We start from the raw sequence: 13053 nt of genomic DNA on the forward strand, positions 1-13053 counted from the left end.
AAAAACAAATATTAAAACAAATAAAAATAATACTAAAATAATTCTTAAAACAATACACAAATTAATAATATAATAAAAATGGTTATATTAAAATTTAAAATAATAATAAAAAATATATATTAATATATAATTGGGCCGGGCAGGTCGGGCTCGGGCCAAAAAACTCTTACCCGAGGCCCGACCCCTTTTCTAAACGGGCCTCGTTTTTTTTGCCCAAACCCATTTTTTGGGCCTATATTTTTACCCAAACCCTCCCATTTTTCGGACGGGCCTTCGGGCCGGGCCAGGCCGCCCAGCCCATGATCAGCTCTAGTGGCATATCTCTCCCTTTTTATTATAATTTTTTAAATATTTTATTTAATTTTTCATTATCTTTTAATTTCTATAATTTTAAAAATTATATATTTTAACTAAATTATTAGACTTTTAATAATTTCTATATAAATTGATTGTATGTATTATTTAAAAATATTATAAATTAATTTATAGTTTTGAATAAATAATATATGGGCTGATCGTAAAATAATTTAATATATTTTATTAGATACACACGATGCAGGGGTAAAAAACAAATTGTAATAATATCTAAGGACTAAAACAAAATATTTTTTGCATAATGTATCAAATTGGGCGTACGTTAGCAAGACCCACAAATGACAAAACAAATGATGTTCTTCCACTGCCAAAATGAAGTGGCCATAGTTCACTGGTTATTATTTATTTTAACTTATTTATGTGAAAAAAGTGGAGAAAGTTGCAGAGTTTCCTTTGAAGTGGAGCTTCAATGGCGAATCACCCAAGGACCCGCAAAAGAGTCCATGCTACAATCCCCCGCCGTTCACCCAATGGCAGTGCCTTCCAGAAGTGGTAATATATACCTAAAACTATTACTTTGCCATTATTTTTGAAGGATGATAATTGATACATGATCATTAGATTTTTTCTATCCTTCATTGCTTTCTTTTTTATTGGTGATTTTGAGGATTGGGTTTTTAATATTATTACGTATTTATGAATGTTGAAGTGATATTTGTGGTGACATGGTGGCGATTGCTTTGGTTGATATGCACGAATGTGGGCCTAAAAAGAAAGAGTTGAAGAAGTTTAAGGGCATTTCTGGAACTCAAAATGCTGTCAAACCAATGGCTTGTTTGCAACCCAGATCGGCTTTTAATATTTTCTGGTAAAATTTGTCAATTTTGATTCCACATTTTTCTTGTGATTCTTCTATATTTGTCCATTTGTTTATTTAATTTTTAAAAGTTGTTTAGTTTTGGCATATTTGATAAATCCTAACAAGGGAAGAGGGGATTGGAACCTTACCATGCATTTACACTATTTAATGGTGAAGAGTCGAACCGTCGGTAAGTTCGGTATTGTCTCTGATAGGGGTTTGCCCTACAAGTGGTAGCATTCTCTCCTATAAGTGACCTATATGCCATAGGTCATAAGATTGAGTCAAGCTATGCACAAACTCTTTAGTATGCACCAAGGATCTAGACAAAGTCGGGAGACAACTTCGACTGGGGACAATACTAGACTTGTTGAGGGTTTAACCCCATAACATATATAGTATAGATTTTAATGGGTCTTGCTTATATCTGCTTCGTAGTTGTATTTATAGCATTCACCGGATATTTTGTCAAATTTAGATACTTTTTGTTTGCTTTTCTATTATTCTTTTCATAGAAGGCACAACTTTTGTTTATTTGTATGTCCATATAATTTGTTACATTCAACCTGTGAACCATATTTGAACTTCATATTGTCAACCAAGCCACTTGTTCAATGGCGAATTACTTTTGTTGATTTGTTCTTGGTTGTTCGAATCTAGAAAACCCGATCTCACTCCCCTTATTATATATATGTATTTGAATTTGTTGGTGAGAAAATGGTACAGAGCAAACTGAATTATGCTTTTTGTTTGGTTTGTTTCCTAGGGAAAGCTTTATGGAAGTCAACAAGAACGGAAATTTGGTTGATGTTGATCGGAAGGCATTCGAAACTTGGAAAAACATGAGCGAGGAGGTATCGGTCACTCACTCCTCCCAATTTTCCGTAACTTTTCATTGGAAGTCTTCTGTTGTAATTATGTATTGAGTATTGCCCCGAGTATTTTCTTTAATAGGAGAGGAAACCATATGTTACTCAAGCTGGAAAGTTGAACTCAGCCTACATGAAGGATATGACTGAAGCGGAGAAAAATATTATAAAGGTAACTGGGATTCAGAGTTTATGAATGTTAATTTCGTATAATTTAAAGTTTCTAGAGCGACCTAAATATGTTGTTGGTGAAATTGTTTGTTGTGCTTTCATAGCAATGTTGATACATTCTGAATATTTGATCATAGAACTTGTTCTGTAGATTCTTAATTCAGAACTATGAATAGGGTCATACTAAGGCATACCAAAGATGCATGATTTTGAACTCATGTTCCTCTCATCTTTACATAATCTATGTTGCCACTTGGTTTTCCCACTATCGTTGTTAATTATTGTCATCACAATTGCTTCTCAATGTTTTTTAGTAAGAATTAGTATATTTTCTTCATTTTGTCCACAAAAGTAAGAATGATATATGATAGCTGTGATTTATCTGATAATTAGCTTCTCTGAATCTTTCACCCTAATTGATTGTCAAAATTTTGCTGTTCTTGTGCTTATTTGCTCCTCTTTTTGAACTTGAAAGTTAGCTGTTCCATTGTTCAAACACCAAAATGGAACAAAGTTTTGCATCATATTTTCAGTTATTAATGAGTTCTTTTCTTAGGTGGATGATGAGGCTGATTCAGCAACGGTTGGGAAATTTGATCAGGTTTGTATATATGTTTGGGACACAAAAAACATAGCAAATATAGATAAATTTACTTATTGTATATCTAATTGCGCTTAAGCTTAGTCATTTCCGCCAATGACGCCTTGGCTGTATTGGCAAAGTTTAGGCCCTGAAACCTTTGAGCACTCAAGTTCGAGTTTCACTATATGTAATTCATGTAGGGATTCCCCCCCAGATTTACTCTGTTCAGTTAGTTAGAATTAGTTGTTGAGTTAGTATGGTAATTAGTTAGTCAGAGAGTTGAGTTAGCCGTGAGTTAGTTATTCAGTTCAGTGAATGTAATGATTGATTTTATTAGTTTGTCCAATGGTTGGGAAATTTGATCAGGTTTGTATATATATTTGGGGCACAAAAAAACATAGCAAATATGGATAAATTTACATTTGGCATATCTAATCGTGTTTGAATTAAGGCATAGTCGCCAATGAGGCCTTGGTTGTGTTGGTAATATAGAGGCCCTGAAACCTTTGAGCACTCAAGTTTGAGTTTCACTGTGTAAAACATGTGTGGGTTCTCCCCCAGATTTAGTTTGTTTAGTTAATTAGAGTTGAGTTAGCTTCAGTGAATGTAATGAATGATTATGTTAGTTCCCCCCTCTTTTGCCGCCTCTTATTCGTTGAATTTACAGTTCTATGAAGATTATGGGTACTATGAGACATCTGATGATGATGATGAACCATACCACTTTGGAGGATTCAAGAGCTTAAACACAACTGAATGGTAATCGAAGTCTTCCCCACTTTTCAGTTCGATTACCTAACTTAACCGCAATCATATATTGTACACAACACTGATAAGTTATGACTTTCATGAAGCAGGGAAACTGCCATCGAGGGCGGAACTTGAAGATGTTCTGGTTTTTGTTTTATGTCAATGGGACCTTATCCAACTGGCAATGGTGGGAAAAAAAAGTTGGCCATTTTGATCCATTTGTAAAGGCAAGTCATTTGGCTATTGTAAAGTAGTTATAGGGGTTTTAGCCTTCGAAGCAGATTGGTATTTATTTTGTTACTTGGCAGTGGCAATGGCAATGGCAATGGGGTTTTCACAGGTGAGTGGCAAGGGCTATATATCCGTGGAATTTAGAATAGAAGTGTGAATTTAAAAATAAAATTCAACAAATACTTCTGTTTGAAACAACTAATAATAGTAAATATGTAATATGCATGAAATTAAAATAAAATAAATTAGTTTAAATTGTGAATAAAAAGAAATTTAAATAGGTAAATACATTTGATTAAGAATATTTATGTTCTATTTAAAATTTGGATTTTTAATACTTTCTCTGAACGAATTGGTGTCGAGTTATCTCATAACATCAACTTAGTCGCACAGTAAACAATTTTATAGATACATAGAGAACAATGCAGGGTAATAGACAAATTTTATGTAAAAAAATCATATAAATAACAATGATGCTTTAGTTAAAATTGTAAAGCTAAATATTTAAGATGATTGATGCCTTGTGCAAATAACACCATTTGCATATTTTTATTTTAAGTTTAATTTTTTTATATAAATTTTATATAAATGTATGATAATATAAAATACCCAATAATAATACTTATTAATTGTTTAAAATTTTAATTTTTAGTTTTTTTATTGAATTGGTGTTGAGTTGACTCGTTACACTAATTCAGTCACACACTTAAAAATAATATGAATGTATAGAATACGATCACGAGTGATATACCTATTTTATATAAAATTTCATATAAAATAACAATAAAGCTTTAGTTAAAATTAATGGTAAAGTTGGGTAAATGTTTAAATAGCATCATTTGCTTATTTTCCAAGTTTAAGTTGTTGTTTATAACTTTTATAAAAATGTGTGAAAATACAAAAACACCCTATGATAATATTTATTATTGTTTAAATTTGAGTTTTAGTATTTTTATTAATTGAATTGGCGTCGAGTTAACTCGTGATATAAATTTAATTACACACTTAAATAAATATTTAAATACATAGAATACCGGATGGGTGAGGGTGATAAAGCAGATATTATGTAAAAATATTCATATAAAATAAAAAGCGAGACTTTGGTTAAAATGATAAATTTAATTTGTTAAATATTTAAAATGATAATTTTATACATAGAATACTTTCCATTTGCATATTTTTCATAAGTTTAATTTTTTAAAATAAATTTTATATAAAGGTATGAAATGCAAAAACACCCTATAACAGTATTTATTAAGAGTTTAGATTTTGCTTTTTAGTACTTTCTCTAATCGAGTTGGTGTCGAATTAATTTATTATATAACTCAGTCATACAGTTAGATAATAGTGTAGAAGTGCAGATACATAGATCACAATGTGGGTGATAAGCAAATTTTATGTAAAAAACTCAAAAAAATAACAATGATTTAGTAGAAATGGTAAATTTCAAGATTTAAAATACTTGATGCCTTGCGTTTAAATCCGTCATTTCCATATTTTCAAAATTTGTCAATTTAACATGTTTATTTTTATCAATCATATACAACGTTATATGAGGGCTAATAATAAACATATCAAATTGGCAAATTTTGATAGAAATTACTAACAATGTTAATGATTGAACTGAGATTTTAAATCAAAAAATAAATAAATTTAATTTTAACTTTTAAATATTTGGATTAAATTTTAAATTTTATCATATAACATATTTAAAAAAATTGATAGACTAATTTAAGTTTTAGACTAAGCAAAATTTTTATTTCCAACTATAATCAATTATATAAATAGCTAGCATATAAGGACAATAATTATTCATGGAATTTAGGAAAATAATAATTAACATTCTATTAGTATGATTTTAGTTAGTATGCAACAAAAACACTCTCATAATATATGCAAGTTAAGGAAGAAATAAGTATTTCATATAAATTTTATTTTCATATATTTACAGTTCAAATCTCACTATTTTCAACTTAAAAACATTACATTGTTTACACACAACTGAAAAGTAGCAAGCTTTAAGAACAACCACACACTATTCTTCTTTGAAACTGAAACCGCAATTTTCAGGGGCATTCCCAATGAACAATATAGTTGCATTCTGGTTCTGCGCATTCAAGAGAAAGATCTTCACAAAGCTCACCACATTCAACACATTTAGGATAGTAATGAATCTTTTTGACAAAAGTGAGAGGGTGTGGATGATCTTCATAGTTGAAGGTGCTCCCGGGTTTGATGAATGGATATTTTCCAAGCACGCAATCTACGTGAGCAGAAGTGTCACAAGTTTTACAATGGTAAAACCAGTGCTTTGGATCCCTTTCTTCCTCACAAATGTCACAATAGTGATATCTTGCATAATCATTAATCTTGTCATAAGTGAGTGTAAGAAGATGATCATCGCATTTATGATTAACTGTAGTTAGTCGCGTAACACAGAAACCGCATAAATGAAAATTACAATCCTTACAACTATGTGTGTGAATGATATCCTCCCCACAACCACTACACTGCTCCTCATTACCATGATAGAGAAGAAGAGGGTGTTTATGCCCTGGAATTTTTACAGCATCTTGGAGACTTAGAGCAAAACATCGTAGGCAAAGCTGAACTCCACATTCATTACATTTATAAGAAAATCCACTAGAAAGGTACCGGCATCCTTTACATTTGAACATGTAGTCAGAAGTAAGGATGAAGGGTTTTGATCCAGAAAAAAATTCCGTTCCTGCACAAATATGACTAGAAAAAAGCTTCATCTTAGGCAATTCAGCACAAGATTTATGAAGAAAGAAATCACACCGCGAGCAATGATAGAACTTAGCGGAGACCAATAACAAGCACCCATCACAACATTTATCACCATGCTCTCTGATGTTGTCACTTAACATCAAGTAGTGCTTATGCGTGAAATGTTCTATTACTGTGGCTTCTCCATCATCATTCGTCTCAAGAACCTTAGTGATGGAGTTAACAGGTATATCAAGAGACTTGTCATCTTCATTTTCCTGTGAAACTATGCAATAATAATCCTCTTCTTTCAATGCACAATTCACATGGAATATAACATTGCAATCTGCACAGAAGTAACTACCGTACTCTGTATCGACAACTTCATGACACCACATGCAATTCAAACTTTCAAAATATTCCTTGTGAATGAAATAGGTGTGAAAAACACGATGGTCATGCCACGTGTGTTGGATAATGCGTGGCAATGAAATGCATTTTTTATGGACCATACTACTGCATGTACCACATGTATAGGCAACATGATGTCCTTCAGTGCCACAAGCATCACAAATGAATGAATTTTGTCTAAAAAATAAGGTGAACTGGTGTTGATGACTTTTATCTTCAATGTCCGGAAAAGGTGATGCACATTCAATGTGAACACCAAACTGACAAGGTGAACAAGCATACAAAAGGCCTCTTCTTTGTGTTACTTGGCACATCTTGCAAGAAAGGCGTTCACTATTAAATTGCAGAACCAGAGGATGTTTGCGATGGCACACATGGCTCATTTTGAGAGGAAGCTCAGCACATTTTTTATGCAAATTAAACCCACAATTAGGAGAGAAGTACGTATAAATTGCTAATGGTTCCCAACACACAAAGCACTTACCCAGGTTTCCACCATCATTTTTAGAGGAAAACGATGGATCCTCGAGGGCAACATGCTCAAGCTCTTTCAAATTTCTTTCAGCAATATTAAATGTAAACAAAGCACATTTAATATGAAAGTCCAAGCCACAAGAGCAATGGTAAATGAATTTCTCACATGTTTCATTACAGAAATTGCAAACGCACCTTGTGTAAGAAGATGGTGGATTCTGCAAAAGCACGAGAGGATGGTGGCGATGAAAAAGATGATTAAGCTCCAAAGGTGCCTCGGCACATGTCTTGTGAAGGTAAAACCCACAGCAATCCACACAGCTAAAACATGGAGCTGACACCTTCTCCCCACACCTTGAGCAATCAACTGCTCCATTGCCATTGCCAATCAACTGCTCCTCATTTAACATCAATAGTGGATGTTGATGCCCATAGTTCTTTAGCGCTTCCATTTCTCCTTCCTCTCAGTCTCTTTCGATGTGGTAGAGAAAAAAAAGTTGAAATAGAATAAGTAAAAGAAAGCAGAAAATTAGAAGGGAGAGATTCCAAATGTTTATTTGTATGAGTCTCTTTTAACTTCCTATGGTACTTTGCTTCAATGGTGGGTTGCCTATACCTATATATGTTCTTCTTTATTTATAATTACTATATGAATGGAAAGCAATGGGTTTGAGTGTATTCTAAGTAAATTATCAATTTTGAGAAAATTAGTTGAAACTAAAATATATGTTTATTTTTTTCTTTTATTCTTTGCTTTGTGAATTAGATAATGAATATTGATATTGAAAGTATTTTAGTATTATTTTGTGTAAAAATAATAATAATTTGATTTTCGTATTGCAAAATTTTCAATTAAAATGATATAAAAATTAAATTTTCCTAAAAAAAGAATTATATTATTGTTTTAACTGAAAATTAAAAACATATTTAATTTGTTACCATGATTAGAATAAAAAAATATTGTACTAATAAAATATTGATTTTAGATTATTTTATTATTTTTTCTATTTTTTAACATTGATTTTTTAAACTTTTTTAGTAAATTAAAGAAAGAATAAAGTTAGATAGCTTAATTATACAATTACCGAGACACCAATCGGCTTAGGATAACTTGTAATAGAAATGGCTCTACTCGCTTGGTATTTCCTTAACCACGTTAATTTTAATGGGTCATCGTTAAATAAAGTAGTCATGTGAATGCATACGATAGATCTCTCTATTATATAGAGATCTAATCAAATTAGTCTTTATACTATTAAATAAATCAATTTAATTTTATACTACTAAAAAATTCAGATAATACAAAATTGGAATAGAGTTAACATTTACTATTTAAAAATATTAGTTAATATTTTTAAAGTTTTATGGTTTTGTAAATTTAATCTTTTGTTTGGAACAAGGTTTTCAAAACCGAACCGATGGTAGAATCGATCGAGTCCCGAGTTGTCAGTCCAATGGTCCATCCTGTTCGATTAGATAAATCATTAAAAATTCATAAAAAAATAAAAAAATTAAAAAATTTTGGTTCAACCAATTTTTTTCTAATTCAACCAGTTTAATGTCTTTCTCTGAATCGGTACCACGATCGAATCCCAATCGGTTTGACCGACCGATGCAGTCCGATTCAAACAACCATGGTTTAGATTTGAATTGTAATTAAAATATAATTTTCAAGATATTTTTTATACATTAAATATTAAATGTGTCACAATTTAACCTTATTTAATTCTTTTTAACAAATCAATGGTCTAATTTGATCCATCCCTGTAATTTAGCTTCCTAGTTTGCTTCTTGCAATAAACATGGCGTATCTGCATAGCCAACTTCCGATCAAGCAAGCATCGAATTCTTTAAAACCGTGCGGCATTAGTAAGGAGACGTTTTTTTCAAAGTGAGGCATAAGAACATTCGGATTCTTCGTGGTCCCTCAAATCTTCATGCAAGCAACCATAAAGGATCATGTTGGTTCCAAGAGATCTTCCTTAGTTCGTTATATTCTTTTGATAGAAGGCACAACTTTCTTCATTTGTATGCCCATATAATTTGTTATATTCAACCTGTGAATCATATTTGAACTTCATATTGTCAACCAAGCCACTTGTTCAATGGCAAATTACTTTTGTTGATGTGTTCTTGGTTGGGTTCGAATCTCGAAAACCCAATCTCACTCCCCTTATTATATACATGTATTTGAACTTCATGTTTGTTGGTGAGAAAATGGTACAAAGTAAACTGAATTATGCTTTTTGTTTGGTTTGTTTCCTAGGGAAAGCTTTATGGAAGCCAACAAGAACGGAAATTTGGTTGATGTTGATCGGAAGGCGTACGAAACTTGGAAAAACATGAGCGAGGCGGTATCGGTCACTCACTCCTCCCAATTTTCCGTAACTTTTCATTGGAAGTTTTCTGTTGTAATTTTGTATTGAGTATTGTCCCGAGTATTTTGTTTAATAGGAGAGGAAACCATATGTTACTCAAGCTGGAAAGTTGATACATTCTGAATATTTGATAATAGAACTTGTTCTGTAGATTCTTAATTCAGAACTATGAATAGGGTCATACTAAGGCATACTAAAGATGCATGATTTTGAACTCATGATCCTCTCATCTTTACATAATCTATGTTGCCACTTGGTTTTCCCCCTATCGTTGTCAATTATTGTCATCACAATTGCTTCTCAATGTTTTTTTAGTAAGAATTAGTATATTTTCTTCATTTTGTCCACAAAAGTAAGAATGATACATGATAGCTGTGATTTATCTGATAATTAGCTTCTCTGAATCTTTCACCCTAATTGATTGTCAAAATTTTGCTGTTCTTGTGCTTATTTGCTCCCCTTTTTGAACTTGAAAGTTAGCTGTTCTATTGTTCAAACATCAAAATGGAACAAAGTTTTGCATCATATTTTCAGTTATTAATGAGTACTTCTTTTCTTAGGTGGATGATGAGGCTGATTCAGCAACGGTTGGGAAATTTGATCAGGTTTGTATATATGTTTGGGACACAAAAAACATAGCAAATATAGATAAATTTACGTATTGTATATCTAATTGCGTTTAAGCTTAGTCATTTCCGCCAATGACTTCTTGGCTGTATTGGCAAAGTTTAGGCCTGAAACCTTTGAGCACTCAAGTTCGAGTTTCACTATATGTAATTCATGTAAGGATTCCCCCCCAGATTTATTCTGTTCAGTTAGTTAGAATTAGTTGTTGAGTTAGTATGGTAATTAGTTAGTCAGAGAGTTGAGTTAGCCGTGAGTTAGTTATTCAGTTCAGTGAATGTAATGATTGATTTTTTTAGTTTGTCCAATGGTTGGGACATTTGATCAGGTTTGTATATATATTTGGGGCACAAAAAACATAGCAAATATCTAATCGTGTTTGAATTAAGTCATAGTCGCCAATGAGGCCTTGGTTGTGTTGGTAATGTAGAGGCCCTGAAACCTTTGAGTACTCAAGTTTGAGTTTCACTGTGTAAAACATGTGTGGGTTCCCCCCCAGATTTAGTTTGTTTAGTTAGTTAGAGTTGAGTTAGCTTCAGTTAATGTAATGATTGATTATGTTAGCTCCCCCCTCTTTTGCCACCTCTTATTCGTTGAATTTACAGTTCTATGAGACATCTGATGATGACGATGAACCGTACCACTCTGGAGGATTCAAGAGCTTAAACACAACTGAATGGTAATCGAAGCCATCCCCACTTTTCAGTTCGATTACCTAACTTAACCGCAATCATATATTGTGCACAACACCGATAAGTTATGACTTTCATGAAGCAGGGAAGCTGCTATCGAGGGCAGAACTTGAAGATGTTCTGGTTTTTGTTTCATGTCAATGGGACCTTATCAACTGGCAATGGTGGAAAAAAAAAGTTTGCCATTTTGATCCATTTGTAAAGGCAAGTCATTTGGCTATTGTAAAGCAGTTATAGGGGTTTTAGCCTTCGAAGCAGTTATTTTGTTACTTGGCAGTGGCAGTGGCAGTGGGGGTTTCGCAGTTGAGTGGCAAGGGCAATAGAGGTAGCATCTTTTTGTCTATATTCTTTTAGTTTTATGTAGTTTGGCTGATAGAATAGAATGGCTAAGGTGATACGTTCCCTATGTTGAATGGTCAAAAAAGCTTTGTATGTAAATGTTCCTTATGTTCAATAACTTGTGTGGTAGATGAGGAATGATATAAATGAGGTTAGAAATACTTCTACTTATAGTTGAATTTCTTACATCTAATAATATAGATTGAATTGCATTATCGGTTTGGATTTAAGTTTATCTAGAGTATTGATCTTTAAGAAATTTAAACTCTCAATTACTTTATTCGTAGTATTATAAAATTACACTAGTAAAATACAAGTTATATGTGTGTTTACAAATGCACCATGTTTCAAGTAGGACGGGATTTCAGAATTATCCAAAAATAGGGTCAATCTAGGTAGGTTATGAAAGTTCAATTTAACTGAATAATTTCTTCATTTGTGGTTAATCATGACATATATATATACACACGTGAAAATTACATATTTATAATATAAACGTGCATTTAAAAATAAAATTCAATAAATAATTAAACTTATGTTTGAAACCGATAATAGTAGTAAATATGTAATATGCATGAAATTAAAAAAAAACAAATTAGTTTAAACTGTGAATAAAAAGAAATTTAAATAGGTAAATATATTTATATTTATGTTCAGTTTAAAATTTGGGTTTTAATACTTCCTTTAAACAAGTTGGTGTCGAGTTGTCTCGTGACATTAATTCAATCACACACTGTATAGATACATAAAGAACAATGTGAGTAAAAGGCAAGTTTTATGTAAAAAATTCATATAAAATAACAATGAGGCTTTAGTTAAAATTGTAAAGCTAAATATTTAAGATGATTGATACCTTGCAAAAAATACCATTAGTATATTTTAGTAAGTTAATTTTTTTATAAATTTTATATAAATGTATGAAAATACAAAATATCCAATAATAATATTTATTAATCATTTAAAATTTAATTTTTAAAAAATATTTTTCTTCATTGGATTGGTATCGAGTTGACTCGTGACACTAATTCAGTCACATACTTAAAAAATAGTATAAATACATATAATATGATGTATTAACAATGAGACTTTGGTTAAAATGATAAATTTATACATAGAATACTTGCCATTTGCATATTTTCATAAGTTTAATTTGTTTTTTAAAAATAAATTTTATATAAAGTTACGAAATGCAAAAGCACCCTAAAATAATATTTATTAATTGTTGGTGTTGAATTAGCTCATGATATAACCCAGTCACACAATTAGATAATGGTGTAGAAGTGTAGATACATAGATCACAATGTGGGTGATAAGCAAATTTTATGTAAAAAGCTCATAAAAAATAACAATGATGTTTTAGTTGAAATGGTAGATTTAAAGATTTAAGATGCTTGATGCCTTACATTTAAATCCCATCATTTGTACGTTATCAAAATTTGACAATTTAACATGTTTATTTTCTGTCAATCTATACAACGCTATATGAGACCAGACTAATCAACGTGCCAAATTAGCAAATTTTGATGGAAATTACTAACAATGTTAACGGTTGAATTGAGATTTTCAAATAAAAAAAGTAAATGGATTTAACTTTTAGCTTTTTAAGTACATGAACTAAATTTTAAAT

At 31.4% G+C, this 13053-nt stretch overlaps 2 protein-coding genes across 4 annotated transcripts; one reads left to right on the forward strand and one right to left on the reverse strand.

Annotated features, from left to right (window-relative positions):
- The first annotated feature begins 660 nt into the window (after window positions 1–660).
- LOC108461458 (high mobility group B protein 7-like) lies at window positions 661–4050 on the forward strand. Of its 2 annotated transcripts, none has more exons than XM_053024050.1 (7): window positions 661–867; window positions 1025–1183; window positions 1941–2028; window positions 2129–2215; window positions 2771–2815; window positions 3465–3556; window positions 3652–4050. In XM_053024050.1, exons 1-7 carry the CDS (start codon window positions 785–787, stop codon window positions 3680–3682), a joined length of 585 nt encoding a protein of 194 aa, XP_052880010.1. In that variant the 5' UTR covers window positions 661–784; the 3' UTR covers window positions 3683–4050. The 2 variants fall into 2 exon arrangements, with proteins under 2 accessions (XP_052880010.1, XP_017616799.1); XM_017761310.2 differs by having other exon boundaries at window positions 3655–4050.
- Window positions 4051–5678: 1628 nt separating this feature from the next.
- LOC108462365 (uncharacterized) lies at window positions 5679–8029 on the reverse strand. Of its 2 annotated transcripts, XM_053024049.1 has the most exons (2): window positions 7589–8026; window positions 5679–6520 (listed from the first exon to the last, which is right to left on the reverse strand). In XM_053024049.1, the coding sequence occupies exons 1-2, from the start codon at window positions 7843–7845 to the stop codon at window positions 5845–5847; spliced, it is 933 nt and encodes a 310-aa protein (XP_052880009.1). In that variant the 5' UTR covers window positions 7846–8026; the 3' UTR covers window positions 5679–5844. The 2 variants fall into 2 exon arrangements, with proteins under 2 accessions (XP_052880009.1, XP_052880008.1); XM_053024048.1 differs by having other exon boundaries at window positions 5679–8029.
- Window positions 8030–13053: the final 5024 nt, after the last annotated feature.

The sequence above is a fragment of the Gossypium arboreum genome, chromosome 13, assembly GCF_025698485.1.
Source record: "Gossypium arboreum isolate Shixiya-1 chromosome 13, ASM2569848v2, whole genome shotgun sequence".
Classification (NCBI taxonomy): domain Eukaryota; kingdom Viridiplantae; phylum Streptophyta; class Magnoliopsida; order Malvales; family Malvaceae; genus Gossypium; species Gossypium arboreum.